At 39.4% G+C, this 18,571-nt stretch overlaps 1 protein-coding gene across 1 annotated transcript in view; it reads right to left on the bottom strand.

Annotated features, from left to right (window-relative positions):
- The window catches only part of LOC121952813 (CXADR-like membrane protein), a 63,723-nt gene that overhangs the window by 3,118 nt on the left and 42,034 nt on the right, over positions 1–18,571 (bottom strand). The window contains exons 2-6 of the mRNA XM_042499654.1: positions 5,726–5,883; positions 4,625–4,823; positions 1,722–1,889; positions 1,216–1,338; positions 13–154 (exon numbers count right to left, since the gene is read on the bottom strand). Coding sequence (XP_042355588.1) covers positions 13–154; positions 1,216–1,338; positions 1,722–1,889; positions 4,625–4,823; positions 5,726–5,883 — 790 coding nt within the window. The remainder of the gene's footprint in view (positions 1–12; positions 155–1,215; positions 1,339–1,721; positions 1,890–4,624; positions 4,824–5,725; positions 5,884–18,571) is intronic.

The following is an 18,571-nucleotide window of genomic DNA, read 5'->3' as shown; positions in this document are numbered from 1 at the left end:
ACAACTGTGTACCTGATTTCATTTGGGGTTTCTTCTTCTTCGTATTTCTTCATCTCCTTTTTGCGGAACACCAACCAGATGATGAGGATGATAAGGAGGACTCCGAAAGACACGCCGACAACTGCCCCTGCTACCACACCCATTCCCCTTACATCTGCACACATGCGAACACACGAAAATAAGTCACACAAAAACACACATATGTAACTTCTGCAGGGAGGTAATAATACCTCCCTGCAGGAACACCAGTTTTTGAATGGTTTAGAGGGACACTCGCCTGTAGAATATCTTACTGGGAGTGCCAAGATTATGAAAATGACATACACATACATGAACATATGCATGCACACACAGTTGTGTAAGAAAGAGGAAGCTTTTGAAGTGAAATTCACGATATTACAGAGTGAAATAATTAAAAGTAACTTATTTAGGACTGGAAAGTACAACAACTTTTCCACATTTTCACAAGTTCTATCCCATGGCCCAGTAAATCGTACATTAATTACTTTTGTTTGCAGGTGCTTTACTTTCTAACATCCTGCCTTCACAGGTCTTGCATCTTGGTGTGGAATCACTTGTGGTAAACTGGTGAGTGAGCTGGTGATTGATAGATCTGATCAATAGCGAGGGCAGTAAGTCACGCTGGTTGCAGCAACAGTTTTCAGTACCAATGTTGTTTATAGTGAGCGGTGGCCAGTGGTAATCAGTACAAGACTGCCTCAAATAATTAAAAAAGATATAAATTAACCATACTAAGGTGCAAGGGTTTACTCAGTTTCTAAGCCGACAAAGTACTGAAGATAGGCATTGGTAAAGCGTGCTCATAAAATCCTTTTTGATCCCTCACAAATATTGGATTTTACATTCCATTTAATGCAATAGATTTGATCATTAAAACATAAAGCTGTTTTTGTTTATTTTATTGCACACAGTGTAACCTTATTTTGGATTAATTTCAATCACAAGTCACAAATTCATGCATGCAAAGCTAAGCTGTTGATATTTTGTCTAATTACCATCAAGTCCCTTGAAAACACCAAACAGTGAATTAGCCTTTCTAAGTATTGTGCAGCTCCACTGTTCGAAAACTTTAAAAAAATGCATATATGAGCCACATTGTTGCAAAGGGCTTATATATTCTTTTATTAAATGATTGCACAAACTGTGGTTTATTTTTTAAGACGTTCAGTGTTCAGCAAGTGTTTTTTTACTCACAGTGCATTTTGACCTCCACTGTGCAGCTCTCTTCCCCCACATCGTTGCTGGCTGTGCATTTGTAGACTCCGGTGCTGTCCTTGGTCAAGTTCCTCAACGTCACAATCTCTGGGTTTTTCAAATCTGATAGCACCAACAAAGAGAAAACAGGACATGAGTGTATTTTTTTTCTGATTTTGTGCCCTTTGCAGCAGACTGCCAGAGTCAGCGCAAAAAGCAGTGAAGTCAAAGAGCTGAAATAAGACAACACAGTCCAGCATTTCATGAATTGAATCTCTGTCCATCTGAGTATTTTGCTTACATGAGCTTATAAAGAAAAAAACTCAGCTGATAAATAAAAACCCTGTCACTGTTACAAATCTGTGTGGTGACACGTTTCTTAGGATCCTTAATTTTATTTTTGTTAACTCCAGCATCTTGTTTGTATTACATTTTTCAATTTCAAACTTTGCATTGGTATTAAAGTAAAAATATTGACATAACTGACAGTGAGTAAGTGGACTTACCTATCAGGGCCAGTGGAGGCAGCTTGCCAACATACTTGCCCTTGTCCAGTACCCTCTCCCATTTGTAGTGGATGGGATCAGAGCCATCAGCAGACTTGCAGCTCATCTTAACATCACCGCCCTCCAACAGTTTGCCCTCCATCCAGCACCGCGGCTTGGATGGCTTTACTGCAGAGAGACAATCAGATGCAAATGCAGATATCCTTACACGCTGTTCCCTCATCCACTTTTCCCAAAGAACATTGGTGCTCTCCACACGCTGGCATTAGAGGCTGAAGCATAATAAGAGAGGATTTTCCTACTGTACAAATGTGGATTTGTGTTTAAAAGATTTTTTGTTGCACTATGTCCTTGCATACAGTTTATTTTTATAACACTAGATTTAGACTCGGCCACCTGTTCATCGTGAGAACTACAGAAAGAGGTGACTCAATAAATACAGTAATTCCTGTGCAGATGGGCACTGTATGCTGAATTTGACATACAGGGCTACCCTCTCATATTCAGTCCCAAATATGATCAAGAGATTGAAACTAAGACCGTCCATCTCAAAGTGGAGCTTTTGGTGGGCGTCTCCATAGTTTCCACTATCAAAGCAACTACAGGGCAGCACTGGATATCTGAAAAGCTCTCTTTTTTGGCTCGTTTGTGACATTGACAGATGTTAGTCCCTTCACAGCTGCTGATGTAGTCTTCTGATGGACATGTGTCTGAAGTGTAGTGGTACTGCAGGACTTCAAAGAATTATATTGATTTGATGTTGTTCAGTAGGATAATGTGATTATTTATTTAAACTTCAGTAATCTTTATATGTCCACTTTACTTTCTTTCAGACCATGGTTAGGCTATTTAATCAACTCTCAATAAAGCTGCTTTTTATATAAATGCATGAATAAATGCTTAATGATAGATATTTCATCCATGCTTTAATAATTATTTATCCTACTTTTTTAAAGAAATAAAAACCTGTGCAATGTTAATAGCCACTATGTCTTCTGTTGTATCCATTCCATGTATTCACATTTAGAAGTGGTTGAGTCCACAGAGGAGTGTTTGCCGTTGTATTAAAGCACAGTTGCTGTTACCATGGTAACCACAGGTGTTGCCAAATTGACCAAGGTTACATACACACTAATATGTTTTAATTAAAAGCAATTTTAAAACAATCTGGACACACAAGCATTTTGGCACCGTTTCAAAATGAATTTCTGTCTATGCCATCACACCCTAAAAAAGGCACATCACATAGCCATTAATGTACTATGGGCGTGTGTGCCAGTGTAAGCAGGAAGCATGTTGTCTACTCTGTGGTTTGGTTCAAGAAAGTACTACAGAGGAAGAACAGCAATGCTGAAAAGTAAGAGCATAGATTTATTTGCTTGCACAGGCGACAAGGTGAAACTGATATTGAAAGTAACACATGGCTATAAAGCAGCCAAGGCACAGTCAAATATGGTAACACTAATTAGACCCAATTGGGAAACTCAGGTGTCTGCGCCATGCTTTTCAAAAGTCTCTGTTTTCTCATGTCCGGACTAAAACCCAATCCTGGAGTTTTCAAACTAAAACAAAGTCAGCAGCAATTTCAAAGTGCCCGTTTTAGAGGTTCATATACGCTGGCGTAATGTGGACACTGGGCAGAAGCATAACAATATATATTCATTTTATAATGAAAACTGATGAATGTGGATGTATTCCTAAGACTGAAATTATATGGATTACATTTTTAAACCCATTAGTATCTTCTTTTTTTCCTCTCAATCTTAGAATATGAAAAAGTTTGAGATGTGCCTCCATTCAGGCACATTTCTTGCTACATGGGCAAGCTTGGCACAGATTTGTGTGAAAAAAAAAGAAAGAACATAGGCAAAGCATTTCATTATCCTCGCAAGCTAATAGTAAAACATTCATTATGGAATATTTAGCCCTTGTAAGATCTGCAGTCAACCATTTGTATCTTAAGTTGCTGTGGAAATTTTAAGATAAGATAAGCTGAGAGACCACCAGCCTCCCAGATCAGCGGTATCTTGCTTCGCTTTCAATGCGCTACACTGCATTTTCTCATAGACATGAAAACCTACTCCAACATTCAATCAGCATAGTGATTTCACTGGCTGTCACCTGTGTCACTGCTCAGAATGGCCTGATGGGAATTTGACTGACAGCATCTGCAACTGTAAACGTCTGAATCATGTCTAATAAATAAGAAGCAGAATTTATGTAAAATGCTGCATTACGAGAGTGCCTTTTATAACCTTTTTTTTTTTTTTTCTTGAACAGGATGCGCTGCTGTGTGGAATTGCACAGTTGTAAGAACTGACTTGATGCAAGGTCCAGCTGCCTCTGGGAAATGGAGTTGCCTCAGTAGACTGGAAGCAAGAAGGCAATAAATAATTCAAAAAGGGGTAGCACAATCCGCTGGAGTTTGTTTATTCCAGTGATTTATAGGATAGTAAAGAGGTGTTTGCTCCTCTTATGGAGCTGTATGCATTATAGATTATAGTGTTGCTATCCTTTACAGTTTTAATACCAACAGATCAATGGGAGTCAGCTGATTAAGGAAGGGGTCTTCCAACTGGAATTCAAATGTGTTGATGCACCAACTCTGCTCTCTGACGGTTTTTAAAGAAATGTAAAGTGAGCATAAAAATTGTTTATACAGAAATGCATTAATCAGGGACATGAGTTTCAGACGGAAAACTACAGAGGATGAACTACAATTAATGTACTCTTTCATGGGTGAATGAGAGCGTGATGTGAAATCACTGGTCTGAACTTTCAATGGCACACTAATGCTAAGAGCTTTGGGGTTACATGACACTTCCAGTTGTGTGGCGTTCTCATGAGTCCTCCCCCTGTGCGTGTTTTTTTCTTATTTAACCTAAGTGCTGTCTGCCACTTACCCAGCACTATGAGGCTGATGGTGCTCCAGTGGTATTGTGCACCAGTCTTGACTTTGCAGCTGTACTCTCCTGAGTCAGTTAGGGACAAGTCACTGATCAGCAGAGAGGCGTCCCCTTTTAAGTACTCTCCAGCGAAGGCCACGCGGCTGCGCTCCGCTTCATTGGGGTCAAAAACACGTCCAGCAAAGTAGGTGATTACCTGATGGGGGAGGGGAGATAGAGGGTGAGTTTGTGATTGGGCAAGTAAGGTAAAACACATACAGTAAGTGCAGCAATGTGGAAGTTCTCTATAAGAAACAGCGATTCCATTTGTACAGAAGGCCAGAGAGGACATAAGTAAGACAAAAGAAAAAGTACTTCATGTATCCCCATGAGGAAATCCTTTTTTTTTTTTGGGAAGAAACTACAGAGGCAGTAAAGTTGAGAAAAGGATTTTAAAGTGTTCAGGATGGCCAGCAAACTATGTAACAAATAGAAAATTTGTAATGCCATCATTTCAAATAAACTGTCTTTTTAACGTGATTATTTCACCCAAGAATTAAAGCCAAAGAAACTACTTCATCTGCAGTAACAAAATGTGTCTTTTCTGTTTTCATGTTCAATTCAAACTACATTAAGTAAGTTTTATTCATAATAGTTAAATTTATGTGCAAGTTTTCTGTCTGTCTACTATGAATATTAATAATATTTAATATTTAATTGCCTCGGTTCAATACCTAATTTAGAATGACAAACTGAATAACCATAAATGTTTTTACACCACCTGAATTTCTAGCTTTGAGTTTTGATTTTAACTTAAACCAACCACACATTATCTTTTCCTAATCATAACCAAGTGGCATTGTGTAGCTAAACATAAACAAACGTTAACCACATCATTGCTTAAATGAAACAAAGTTTCAACACATCCACTACATAATAACATACATATATTACATATCCGTGGCTTGCAGAAATGTACAATGCCAACATATATTCTCAGTACTAGGTTGTTTATGTAGTGTTGATATGCTGATTATAGCTACACATATACAGATCTAATAAATATTAGCTTGTTCCATCCTCATAAACATTTAACCACTTGCATGTGAAGACACTCACCACTCTCTGCCTGTTGGTTGGCTTTAGAAGCAGCCATTCAATGTCCAGAGTGGGATCATCACCCACCCAAAACTGATGGTGGCAGGGCAGCGTCGCATTGTCTCCAACAACCCTCTTCATCTCCGTCTGGGCGCATGTCGTCAACACACCCGACAGAACTAAAGAGAGACAGACCAGTCCAAGGTTATGTTCACTGCATCAGATGTGAAATATCAGTTAAAGTACATTTCAAAGTATACATCAAAGGACAAACAGCACAAAACATCAGCAGGCGGTCAGAAAAGTTTATGTTTTGTGCGTGTGTTCTTGTGCATATCTGTATTATTTTATTTCCCTTCTTCAAATCCAGAGGTTTTTTGTGGGTCTGTGTAAGCAGCGCAGGTGAAAAGCCTCATGAGTTATTTTTTTCCCCTCAGCAAACTGCTAGACCCAGTGCAATAAACAGTTAAGTTTCACTTTAACTGCGCCTGATGATCTGCTGCTCCATTTATGCCCAGAGTATGCTCTGTGCTCCGCAAGTGTGTTGCGATAAACAACCAAACCTACGTTCATATGTATTACAACAATGCTCCTAATGAATGGTCCAGTTTCAGAAATAGAAATTCAATGTCCTGTAGGAGGGGGAGGCTGATATGTGTTGGTATATTTTTCATGTTTCTAGTCCTACGAATTAAAGGCCTTTTATGCTTTTCAAACCATCCTGAGTGCCTGGACCTGGTTCTTTTAGACCACTGTTTTATGGTTATAAGTTCCTCCTTTTTTAGAAAATCAATATGTGGCATTAGATGCTGATATCGAGATGCATTACCACAAAAAACGAATATGTGGGAAACTCTGAACTCTTGTACAGTATACAAATGTGGATATTATTGATCATACATGGCACAGAGGAAAAAAGTATTATACAAATATGATAATTATTGTACAGCTGGCAATGCTGTTTATGACAATCAAAGGATAAATGCAGAGTTAAGGAAATTCAAAACAAATGTGAATGTGATTGGTTGGAAATTTCATACACAGTAAACGTTCAAAAGCAGTACTTCAATTGCAGTGCCTCCAGGAACAAAGTGCAACCACACATAAACCTTCCAACACCAACTTTCAACTATGAATACTTTACAACTATTACACAAACAAACACACACACACACACACACACACAGCCCTGCAGTCTGGGGCAGGTTACACTAATGATAAGCCCAACACAAAAAGGATACATGGTACAATGGGTAAGATCCAGAGGGGATATCAGCTTACCCACCGCAGCAGTACACAGAGTGAAACTGGCACTGCTGACTGGGGTGGAATTACAGAGAGGCTGAGGATGAAAGCCTGAGCTTCCAATTGTTTCCCCTTTTATTTATTTATCCTTCTTTGGACACTGATCAACTGTATGGACTGTGATGTCCTGCTGGCTGGACACATTTGTGGGAGAACAAAAATAGAACAGGGAAATGTGTGTGTGCGTGTGGACTGCTGCAAAGTGTGTGCATGAGCTTAAGTTGCTACTGTGTGTATATGGGTTTTAATGTGTGCCTGTGTTTGTTATTAGGAGATGACGTCAATATGCCCCATGCAGATGTGTACAGTATGTACAGGTGTGTGTTTTACCTACAGAAAATGCTTTTGTGTTTATGAGTATCAACAGGCGTGTGTGTGTGTGTGTGTGAGTGGTGGTGTGTAAGCATGTGCATGCGTGACATCTATAAAAAATCCATTAGCTGTAAAATGTACCGTATATAGGCAAGAAACAAAGGAGCATGCTTCTATAATGAACTGTTTGTGTGTAGGATCGTGTGTTTCTGTAAATCTGTGTGTGTGTGTGTGTGTGTGTGTGTGAGCACGCGCATGCCGCACACGTGAAGGCACACTCCTGTCTGCGATTATCACCACAAAGCCTGTTGGCAAAAGTGGCATGAAGAGCTTTGCTTTTGTGACGAAGCCCTGGGGTGAGATGTGCTGTGCTCCAGTAAACTCCCTCTTGCTCCTCCCAGTAGACTCCTCACTGGACCAATTATAGTGGCAGTGGGAGACAGCGGGACGCAGAGGGCCCAGTTACCCTTCAAACTGTCGAAAGTCAACCCGCCTTCCTGCCGTGCTTGCGCGTATGCAAGTCAGCACATCGACTGAGCTCCGAGGTTGGAACCACAGAAAGCTCTGATCTAAGGAAGAACAATTAAAATAGTGAAAATAAAAAAGAAAACGAGGGCAAACTCCTGCCAAGCTAATTTCTCCTGGAACTACTTATTGTTTCTTTCTTTATACTGTTATTGGGTGGTGGTGCACTCTGTTATTAAAAGAAATGTATTCTCTTTCATGCATGCACATACTTCAGTTGTGATTTTTTCATTTAGATTCAAAGTAGTAAATGCTTTCGTGCTGTTTGGGATCAGATGAAATCATGACAAATGTGTGTCATGGGATGTTGATTAAAACATAAATAAAAACATAACGCATGATGTGCAAATCTTTTTTAACCAACATTCAATTGAATACAGTACAAAGACAAGATATTTAATGTTCAAACCGATAAACTTGGTTGTTTTTTGTAAAATATACTCTTATTCCAGCCCATTTTCACTACAAAAGTCATCAAATATTGCCATTTTGTTAGTGATTTTGGGGTAAGATACTGACACCAAAAGCTACCTTTCACAGCGGTATGGTATGCCATTGGGCAGCGTCAGTTTGTAACGCGGCCGGATGGAACCTGTCGCGGCCGAATGATACACCACCGGTCAGTCAGACAGCACCTTGCTTGGCATTATGATACACGTACAGACAGCGATACTTGATAATGTGTATGGATGGAGACTGTGATTGCCGTATGCTACACCGCTGGATGGTGTCAGGTTGAAATGCTGCTGTGATGATGTAATATAAGGAGCTGGAAGGTCGCTATAGGCGGGAGGGGCACTGGATAGGTCCTACAAACCCTGCATTTTCACCCAGGAGCCCGATATTAGCTTCCCATATGAATTTAGACCCAAACCATGTTTTTTTTTTAAAACCTCTTACCTTAACCTAATCACCAATACCTTTATCGCTTAATCATAACTATGTGCTTTTGTTGACATCCTTGCATTGGTTGCAACATCCTGGAATGTCAACAGCAGACACAGGAAGATACCTAGAGCGTATTATGTAGATGACAAAAAAGTGTTGCCAAAAATCAACCGGTTTTGTTGTTTGCTGGTCTAAATGTTGGTCTGCTGCTTGGCAGTCGCTCGCCGAGCTGACTCGTCTATCCCTTGACCTCCCAATTATAAATTTAGCTCATATATCAGCACTACGCCACTTTAAAAATGCCATCTGGTAGCTGGGCAGAACAAAGAGCTCAGTTAACTGAATCCAACACCTGTCAATCCCAACTCATCAAATACGGCAGCCTGTGACCTTTCGCTTCAAGCTATGACACTCTAAGTACACCTCTAGCAACATTTTTTTTTTTACTTTTTCTGTATCCATTTCAGCTTGTTACATGTAGTGTCGTAAAGAATAAACTCATTATCACAGGAAACGTACGTTTCCTTCTTGCCCTTTTTACAATGTTATTTTGATAACATTGGAGGTGGTAAAGGTTGTTAGTAACTTAAGTCAAGTGCCACTGACCAGGCTGCTGCTTGATGCCTTGGAAATGAAATCAGGTTGACAAATCAAGTGCATGTCTGCAGTAAACATCTTGATGCACAATAGAACCCGTATTTCTTATTTCTATTTTTTTTGCGGTCTATAAAAACATCTGCCTGCTGATTTTTAGTTGAGGTGTCATGAGACGCGGTCTGCTCAGATTGTATTCATTCTCATATCTGCAGATGGAGCTCCGGGAAAATACATATACATGCATGCTCATTCAAATCTTGAGCGTTAAAGTCCATCAGAGCAGCTGAGGTGATCTGATCGGCTTGTGTTGTGTGTTCATGACGTCAAGGGTTGAAATGCAGCTGACGACCTTAGCCGCCTGTCAACTCTGCCCGCATTTCCTGTCACTCTCTTCTGGGTACAATCTAATATAAAGCAGAAATAGAAAGGATAGCAACACTGAGCTGAACATTTGATCTTGATAGCTGGTGTCCTTGAAATACATCTTGAGACCAGAGTTGGTGCGGTTTAAGATGAGTGTACTTTCAAATACATCAGGGTGAATTATGATCCAGTGAGGTGTGCTTTTACAGTTTGCTGAACTTGTATGACGATTCAATGACTCAGTGCCATACAAAGTATTATTTTCTGTTCCTCAGTTTGGATTTGAGTGCTAATGTAAAGATATTGTGTGCTTTCTCTTGTTGTAGTCCTTCACATTGCATCGCTGTATAATCACTACAGTATTGGAGCACATGATTAGACATACTGCTGTTGCCTGTGGGAAGAATTAACATATAAGAGTCCATCCAATCTTAATTAAAAGACCTGTTTTAGCTGCTTTTCTCTCCAGAGAACATGCCATGTGCAATCACTTTTTCTCTTACTCTGTTATTTCTTCACGCCCCCACCCCCACACCATCCCACCCCATGTGTGCATGTCCAACACGTTCTTATGGTCAAGTTGTCACATGCTGCTGCTCTGTCAGTGACCTTTCACATCTACTAATGACGTTTTAGATATCCTTATGCATCAGCTGTTTACACTCCAGGACGCCATTACTGTGATGTCAACAAATGCGCATGGTGGGATGATGCAACACAGTCCTGCTATTTACACAAGAGCACAAGGCAACAAATGCAGACCATCACAATGGTTAGTGCCAAGCCAAAAAGACGGTTAGGATTATACAAAAGAGGCACATGGTAAGGTGTATAAAATAACCTCCCTCACATCCACATGGGAAACAAACTTCAGACTCCCACAGGAAAGTCTCTCATTTGTGGGACCCCTCCACGTTCCCACCTGCTCGCCCTATAAGTGTACTTGCCCACCTTAAAATGCAGGCTAGTGGGAAGGCTACATCGGCTTCTACTAGCACTCAAACCTCTGACAATGCTGATGATTTGCATTGTAGGTAATGCACCAGGTTTTGAAAAGGAAGAAGAGTGGACGGAATAAAAAAGATGATATTTCTAGCTCTGCTGCATTGATTTTTATATTGATTGATATTTAATCTGCAGACTGTGGAGCTGTAGCTAATGTACTGTATACAGTATGTACATATACCAAAGCTGGTGTGTCAGCAAACATGGAAATACCTACTGTGCTTAAGATTATCGAGAAAGCCTGGATGTTTTCATTACACAGTGCCAACAGTGACAGCACACACTGTCTGTACTGTAAAGCACACTGCACCATGGACTCACCTGCAGCATATCAACCACAAGATTGTGTCTGCCAAGATCTGATAACCTGCCCTCACAGCACATTGCAGAGAGCATCGCTACACTGCACCAGACTGCACAGGACCACGAGGGACACAACTTCATGACCCAAAACTGGGAAACACACAGAACCAAAATTAGTGCACTAAACAGAGCACAAGCCTCTGCCAACACTAACCTACTGTACAACTATGCCGCCTCTAGAACACATGTACATAAATACAATTCCAGCCAAATGTCTTGCCAAGAAACAGTAACAGGATAAATTCTTGAGTTTTTTTTTTCCAACTTTCTTTAAAAGATGTCTTGTTGCAAACTGTGTGAAAGAGCAAAGAAAGAGTGAGGGGTCAGAAAGCAAAGCGAGGGGAGCAAATATATTTCCATTTGCTCAAACAACCTTCCAAAAAATGATGCCAAGTAAAAAAAATAAATAAAAAAATAGTTGTAATGTGAATGTTTGCTAGCTTGCAGAGAGTTAGTCTGACACCAAGTGAATAATGTATGTATGTGTTATGTTATCTGACGTCTCGCCGCCCTGCTGCTGTACCTGTTTCTCTGCACATTAGCTGCTCTCTGAAGCATGCAATCATTTCACCGCAGCCTTGAACACTTGAGGAGGAGCAGGGGAGCTGGCACTCAGAATGAATCATCTTTTATGTCTTTTTGCTACGACTGCTATTGCTTTGGCCTATGAAAATGAAACACTTCCCAGCTTAATGCATCACCCGTCCAAACAATAGCAAAGTATACAGATAATTTCTTGTCATTTAGGGATTGTAGGATGCTGAGCAGGAAAATAAAACAAGTGTAAAGTCGCTAATGTATAGAGTTCTTATGGGAACAGGAGGATATCATTCATAGCCGCCTTGTGCTGGGAGTTGTTGTGGGAAATTCTCTGACTTACAGTCTGATCATACTTCCACTATCTGTGCTTTCAAAAGGTGTGTACTTTATCTGGGTGTTTAATCTATGCTGATCTCTTCACATTTTGCTGTGAATCCCTTAAAGCTGCACAAACACAGACTCAGGGGTGTCACGCATTCAGTTTCTCTGAGGCATTTAAAAACTCAGCATGAACAGCTTTACCTAACTGTCGAGATATTAAAATCATTACATAAGTTAGAATAATCAATTCAAATTAATCTAGGTGGTGGAGGTCCAACATCTTATATTGGGTTATAACATATTCTCTATTATGATATCCTAACAAAATGCATGTACAACAGTTCATGTGATATTAAATGAATTCCACCTCCCAAACATGCCTCCTTACAAGACAGCTCGATACTGCTTCCTTGTTTACTTCCATCAGCACACTGCTTACATGATCGCAGCCTTTCAAAATATGTGGGACATGTACGAATTTAGGTTACTTTTTGTCAGAAAATGTGTGAACAATTTCTGGGAAAATCTTGGACAGATATTACAGTGGCAGACTGAACACGTTATGAAGTTGTGACCATAGACTGTATAAAAATAGTCCACGTAGCCTGTATAAAAAATAATTCAAAAAATGATCTAACATTTAAAGCTTTGTTACTTAGCCTAAATGAACTCAAAATCCCATGTCTCCACCTGGACATTCTTATTAACCTGAGATTTGACATCAAGAAAAAACATTACAAAGTCAGTAATGCGTTTCTGGATACTCTGTGTTAATGTTCACACCATGCCAACTTGTTACTAAAAATCAGCTGCTCTGGCTGCTGTAAATCTCACCCCTTACAGGAATCATAAATTAATCAATAAATTGCAATAATGAACTGTAAATTAAGGGTTTGCCATTTAGTTATCCAGCAGCTTCACATAGAACGTTAATTAACATGCAGCTGCAGCAGTTCTTACTGCAGTACGTATTACACTTGTCTTTAAGGGAGAAAAAAAGCCTTCGTTTCTGTGCTGCAAATTTGTGGGCTCATTTATCTTTCGAATTGTTTGTATTGTTTATCTGACAGGCCATTGATTTATGTTTGTGAGTAAAAGACGTGGAGCTTAACTATGTGAAAAGCCAGCAAATCCAAAAAAAATTTTAAAAATGAGGAGGCTTGATAGCCTTGCACAGAACGACACACATTATCCAATAGATACCATAAATATTTATAAATCTTATCACCTTGTGTAAAGCACAACGTCAGGGTCCCGACATATTTTCCATTTCAAAATTGCATACTTTCCCAGACTCAAATTTCCAGACTTCTCTGTAGATCTTTTTAGTCCACATCTGATGTCTATAAAAGGCGAGCCCTTGGAAAATTGTGCATTCACCTATTCTGTCTAAACTCCTATCGAAACACTGGACCAAGTCCCACGATCAAACATTTCTGCCCAAAGAGGAAATAAACTGGTGCTATCTATACTCATTATTTTCCCTTAACATGTTGACAAAATGATATATTATTTATTTCTCACATATTTTTTAAGTCTCTTTATAAATAAGAACCAAAAATGAGTTGAACAAAATGACTGACATCAAATTCAAAATTTTTCCATATAGGAACCCTGGAGATCCACCCACATTTGACATGTCTACTCTGATTTTTCTAGCTGTTTTTTTAAAAAAAAAACTTGCAATAATTAGCTTTTTTTTTTTTTTTTTACTTCTATTTCAGTCAAGCATATCCTGTATTTTCTAGAATCACTTTCAAATCAACCCAAGAGGAGAACAAGATGATTTCTGGATGAAGCAAAAGTATGAAACTTTAAAGTGCGATGAATCAGCTGTGGGTTCAGGATGTAGGCGGGAGATTTATGATAAGAAGGAGGGAGTTTTGTGGCTGAATGCATCACACTGAGGCCCTCGTAGGTGTATGACGTGTCCCTCTTCTCTGATGAGTTTCTCCCTGTATGATTTGAGGATGTCAGTGAAACAGTCAGTGTCTCCAAAAAAAGACAGTCAAGGTCTTTGAATCTGACAGCAAAATCCAGCATTTGCTGTTGTTTTACATTGATAAAATTATGTAAAATGGATTATGCAGACCATTATTTTTCCAGGCCTCTTATAACATGTATTTTCCTTTTTAATATCACTGTACCTACAAACATGTAAATGTACCTCCACTCTCACTTCCACACAAACATCTAGGGCACTCTTTGCTCTTTGCTCTTGCATATAGAGTGACCCAGGGATGGCGATTTTCTGTAAGCTGACGCTGAAGTTCAGTCTGCACCGGTTCCCTCGTCAAAAAGTCTATGGGATTTTCCTATTTGATTTTTGGATAAGCTCTGTGGCAAACAAATCTTTATAATATGTTCATGATTTTTGATGACTACACCATGGTCGCATGATTTAACGTTGCCACTTTATCAAGCTGTGTTTGGTGCAGCTCCGTATATTTCATTAGAAAACCACTTTAACTTCCTTAACTGCAGTTTATTAAATAATTTTGTATTGTAGTAGTTAGAAATATTTGAAAGGACATTTAAAAATATTCGAGATATATATTGTGTATCGCGATAAAGCCTTGAAATATTGCAGTGTTATTTAAAGCCACATTGCCCAGCCATAGAGCTAAATTTAAGTGTGTTGGTGTCACCACGTCCACATGGCTCATACAAACACAAACAAGTCGAAATGTGTTCATCTTGCAAAATATTTTCTAAATGCTACAAGTGCTTCTGGAGTTTCGACCCCTTTTAACAAACACAACCTGGACAGAACAGTTATGCATCACTTCAGACTGAGTCGTGTCAATTTCATTAGGATGTAAAAACAAACTGCAGTTACTTAAAGCTCGATATATACCCCATAACTCAATTTAACCTTTAATCGTTACACTCACTGACGTCTCTCACAAAGGCTGGAGGACCTCACTTCACCTTTAACACACTAATCCACAGCAAATAAAATGTTGCCATTAGAAGATTAAAAATGGGAGCCTTTCTGATTCCTTTGCCAAAGGATCATTAGACGGCATGCCTTGATTTACTCATTTATTTCGTTTTTCAGCAGCATCAGAGGAAGTCCAGATGCCCTTGTAACATGCTGTACCAACTTTTATATCTGTTTTGCTGACTGTGCACCCTGTCTGGCCAACAATGATTAAAATGAGTTTCAGTTACGATCAATATGAGCTTCTTAGTTGGAAGGCTACACCATATGGCATCACTGATGGTGACTCACAATTTCTATAAAATGTTCCCCAAAATTACACACACTAAATAAAAGTGCCATTTAATGTACTGTCAGTCCTTGACTCTCAGTGGCTTTAGATATATAATATATATATATATATATATATATATATGATCCTTTCTGGAGAAGCCATTTTAAGGATGCAGGGCTGCTGGTTCCATAACACTGACCTTCTCCAATCAATGTGTGTAATACACTTTTTGAACTGCCAAGTCCTTTTTTTGCTGCAATTTGCAACTTTCGAGCATGCCCATTAGGTGGGAAATGGTGCTGACTGTGTGCATGTGAAAGTGTGTGTGTGTTGTCCGGACACACTATAACATAAATCGCCAATGAAGGTCCTTTTAAGTCTGGAAGAGATAGAAAATAAAACCCCACTATAGTGGAGCGTGGCTGCAGGGGAGACTCGCTCCCTGGAGTTTGTTGATTTTTTTTTTAGGTGTCACACTCCATGTAGTACAATGCTGCTACAGGCAGGGACATCCTCCGCTTTACTGTCAGAGCTAGATTTCAGGTGTTGCAAACTAAGGAGATCCTTTATGGCATGCACTTTGATTCGGTTTAACATTTAGAATACACTGCATGCTGAGAGAAGGGACGGAGTTGAGGGCAAACTAACCTAAAGTTGGTTTGTTCACCTTAACAAAGTTTCACTTGTTTTCTTGCTGATTTACAAATGAATGCAATCCAAACAATGGCCAGAATCAAACACTCTCTTTGTGAAACTTAGAATTCTCAGTTTTTATTGATGCTGTCAAGGAAAAGTTAACTGAATCAGCCCAGTCACCAGATAAAAATGTTTGCATTGTATGTTTCTGCAAGCAAAAAATATGTTACAGATGCCCTTTTCATACTAATCATACCAACATCTCGAAAGTGAAGTAGTTTATGAGCTGAATTTGTCATTGGGGAGAGAACTATTTAGATGCCTGCCAAGCTGCAAGACCACTGTTGAGACCAACAAACAACAAAACTGGATGATTTTAACAAATCAAGATCTGTTTCCAGAAGTTTTTGGACACCAAAGATGGGTGTTTTTTAAGTGACTCGTCAGTGTTTTTCCAGTATGGATAATGCCATAAAAAGCTGCTGTATTTTACTGAGACATTACAGTGTTCCCAGTTAGGATAGTGCCATAAAAAAACAATTTTCATTTTTTTTTTACTGAGAAATCACTGTTTCCAGCAGATATTATGCCATGTAAAGCATTTTTTTTAAACGACATATCGCAGATTTCCAGCACCTTTTTAGACCAGTTTTTAAGCAACTCACCATTGAAATTTCAGCAAAGGTAGTACCATGAAAGGCAACTGTTTTTTATTGAGACATTGCAATGTTATGAGTGGGGATAGTGCAATGCAAAACTTGTTTTTTCACATAGACTTTGCTGAATTTCCAACAGGATTGTGCCACCAGAACAGAAAGTCCACCAGAACAGAATGTCTTGCACTTTATGTTCACAACATCAAGGGTTCAAATATAGCTGAGCCCAGTGCTCAAATCCTACATCGCCTATATTGTTCACTTTCTAATATACAAAGTTGGGCAAAGAAAATATTCCAATTGTGGATTAATGTTTGAAATGGTCAATCGTGGGAATTTAAGGGCAGAAGAAATGTAGTACCAAAGTACATTGTCAGTCAGCAGTTCGCAGATGTGTTAAATGTTTCCTTGATACACTGATACATCTGTGAATATAACTTTTAGTAGACCCAAACCATCACTAACGTGATATAATGATGACTCAGTCTGACATATTCTCAATCCATTAGATGACGAGCAAAGAGAACAAGCTCCCTCTTGGCCTTTAAATAAAACAAGACTTGTCACATAAAATGACAAAATGACAGGTCTTGACTGCACGTCAGAAGTCTTTGTGATCTGATGGTGACTCTTCACAGAAAAGGATCTATCCCAGAAAGGTTTTAAAATGAATGTAGCCTAGTATTCTGTGTCATGTTGCGGGGTGCACAATCACATAATTAAATGTCTTTAAACTGTGAAAAATTAGATTTTTTTGCAAATAATATGCAATTTGCAAACCCAGATATATCATTTACAATCATGTCGGTGTCAAAGCACTTTTGTTTGTCATAATGCAGAACCCACTCTAATATACCACTTTAACCTCCTTTTAATTGGCTCTGTAGCTGATCTTAAAATTTCGAAAGCCACAAATAGGTTTTGTTTTCATTAAGTCTGGTGTAGCCGCCGAGGGCCAGCTTGACACGGAGACATTCTTTAACCGCTTGCAGAGAGGCCGTAAAAACACACCAAAACACTGCGGACAGCGTGGTGTAAAATATGACTAATTGGGAGAAGCTGGCTGGATGGCATCCCAACCAACCATGAACTAGACCATACATGGCAGTAAAACAGACCGATGTTCACAGCAATTACAGCAACACGGAACCGGAGGAAGTCGAGGGTGGAAAACTTTGATGAGTAATTTTTTTACACAGGGCCATTAAAAAAAGAAAACTACCAAACTATACACACTCACACAGAAGAACTGTTTCCTTTAAATGAGAGAAACAGTGTCATATAGTGACATTTATCCAACAACAAGATTGGTTAATGGGTTCATTAAATTCAAGAATTATGTTTTTAGCAGCCCGCACACACGCACACAGGCGACGCATGGACACGCACACACACACACACACACACACACACACACACACACACACACACACACACACACACACACACACACACACACACACACACACACACATGCACACCAACATGTTCTTTTTGGCCTCTTTATCTTAGCAGATGGATTAAAGCACCAGTGGTCTGGACCTTGTTTCGCTCACACAGAGAGATACAGCAGGACAGGATCTAAACCCAGCAGGGTGTGCAGGTCTTCCCCGGGGCCCCACATTTATTGTATGGATAGAGGAGTGTGTGTTAGTGTTAATATAAGAGATGAAGTAATAAGACAGCCTGAAGCTGAACTGATGACACACGGTCAAACATGTTCGAAGCAGCTAAGTAAGATGTGTTTCTGGACTTTCAGGAGCCGGTCCTGCTGGTCAGCTCACTGAGAAATTAAACAGTAATCATCCCTGATTTATCATTTGCTCCTCTTATGTGCACTATGATTTCAGCATGAACTTTGCAGAGTGATATATGGGGAAGTATAGGATTAAATATTAAAGTGAGATGATGAATCAGCTTCATATATTAAGGCAAGTGAGAGGGGACTTATGCAGCACATACTGTGGGCATGTTATCATGCTAAATGTTATGTAATGGTTATAAATCTGTATGGAGAATCTGTAGGCAATGGGACAAGATTTTAGCATTGGATGTTTTCCAGTTTCCTGTTGCAGTTCATTTTGATCCAAGTAGTATTGACCAATCAGATCTGAGCAGGCTTTGGTTGCATGCAGGTG

Source organism: Plectropomus leopardus, chromosome 13, assembly GCF_008729295.1.
Source record: "Plectropomus leopardus isolate mb chromosome 13, YSFRI_Pleo_2.0, whole genome shotgun sequence".
NCBI classification, from domain to species: domain Eukaryota; kingdom Metazoa; phylum Chordata; class Actinopteri; order Perciformes; family Serranidae; genus Plectropomus; species Plectropomus leopardus.
The sequence above is the reverse complement of the archived record's forward strand: the minus strand, read 5'-3'. Positions and strand labels throughout refer to the sequence as shown.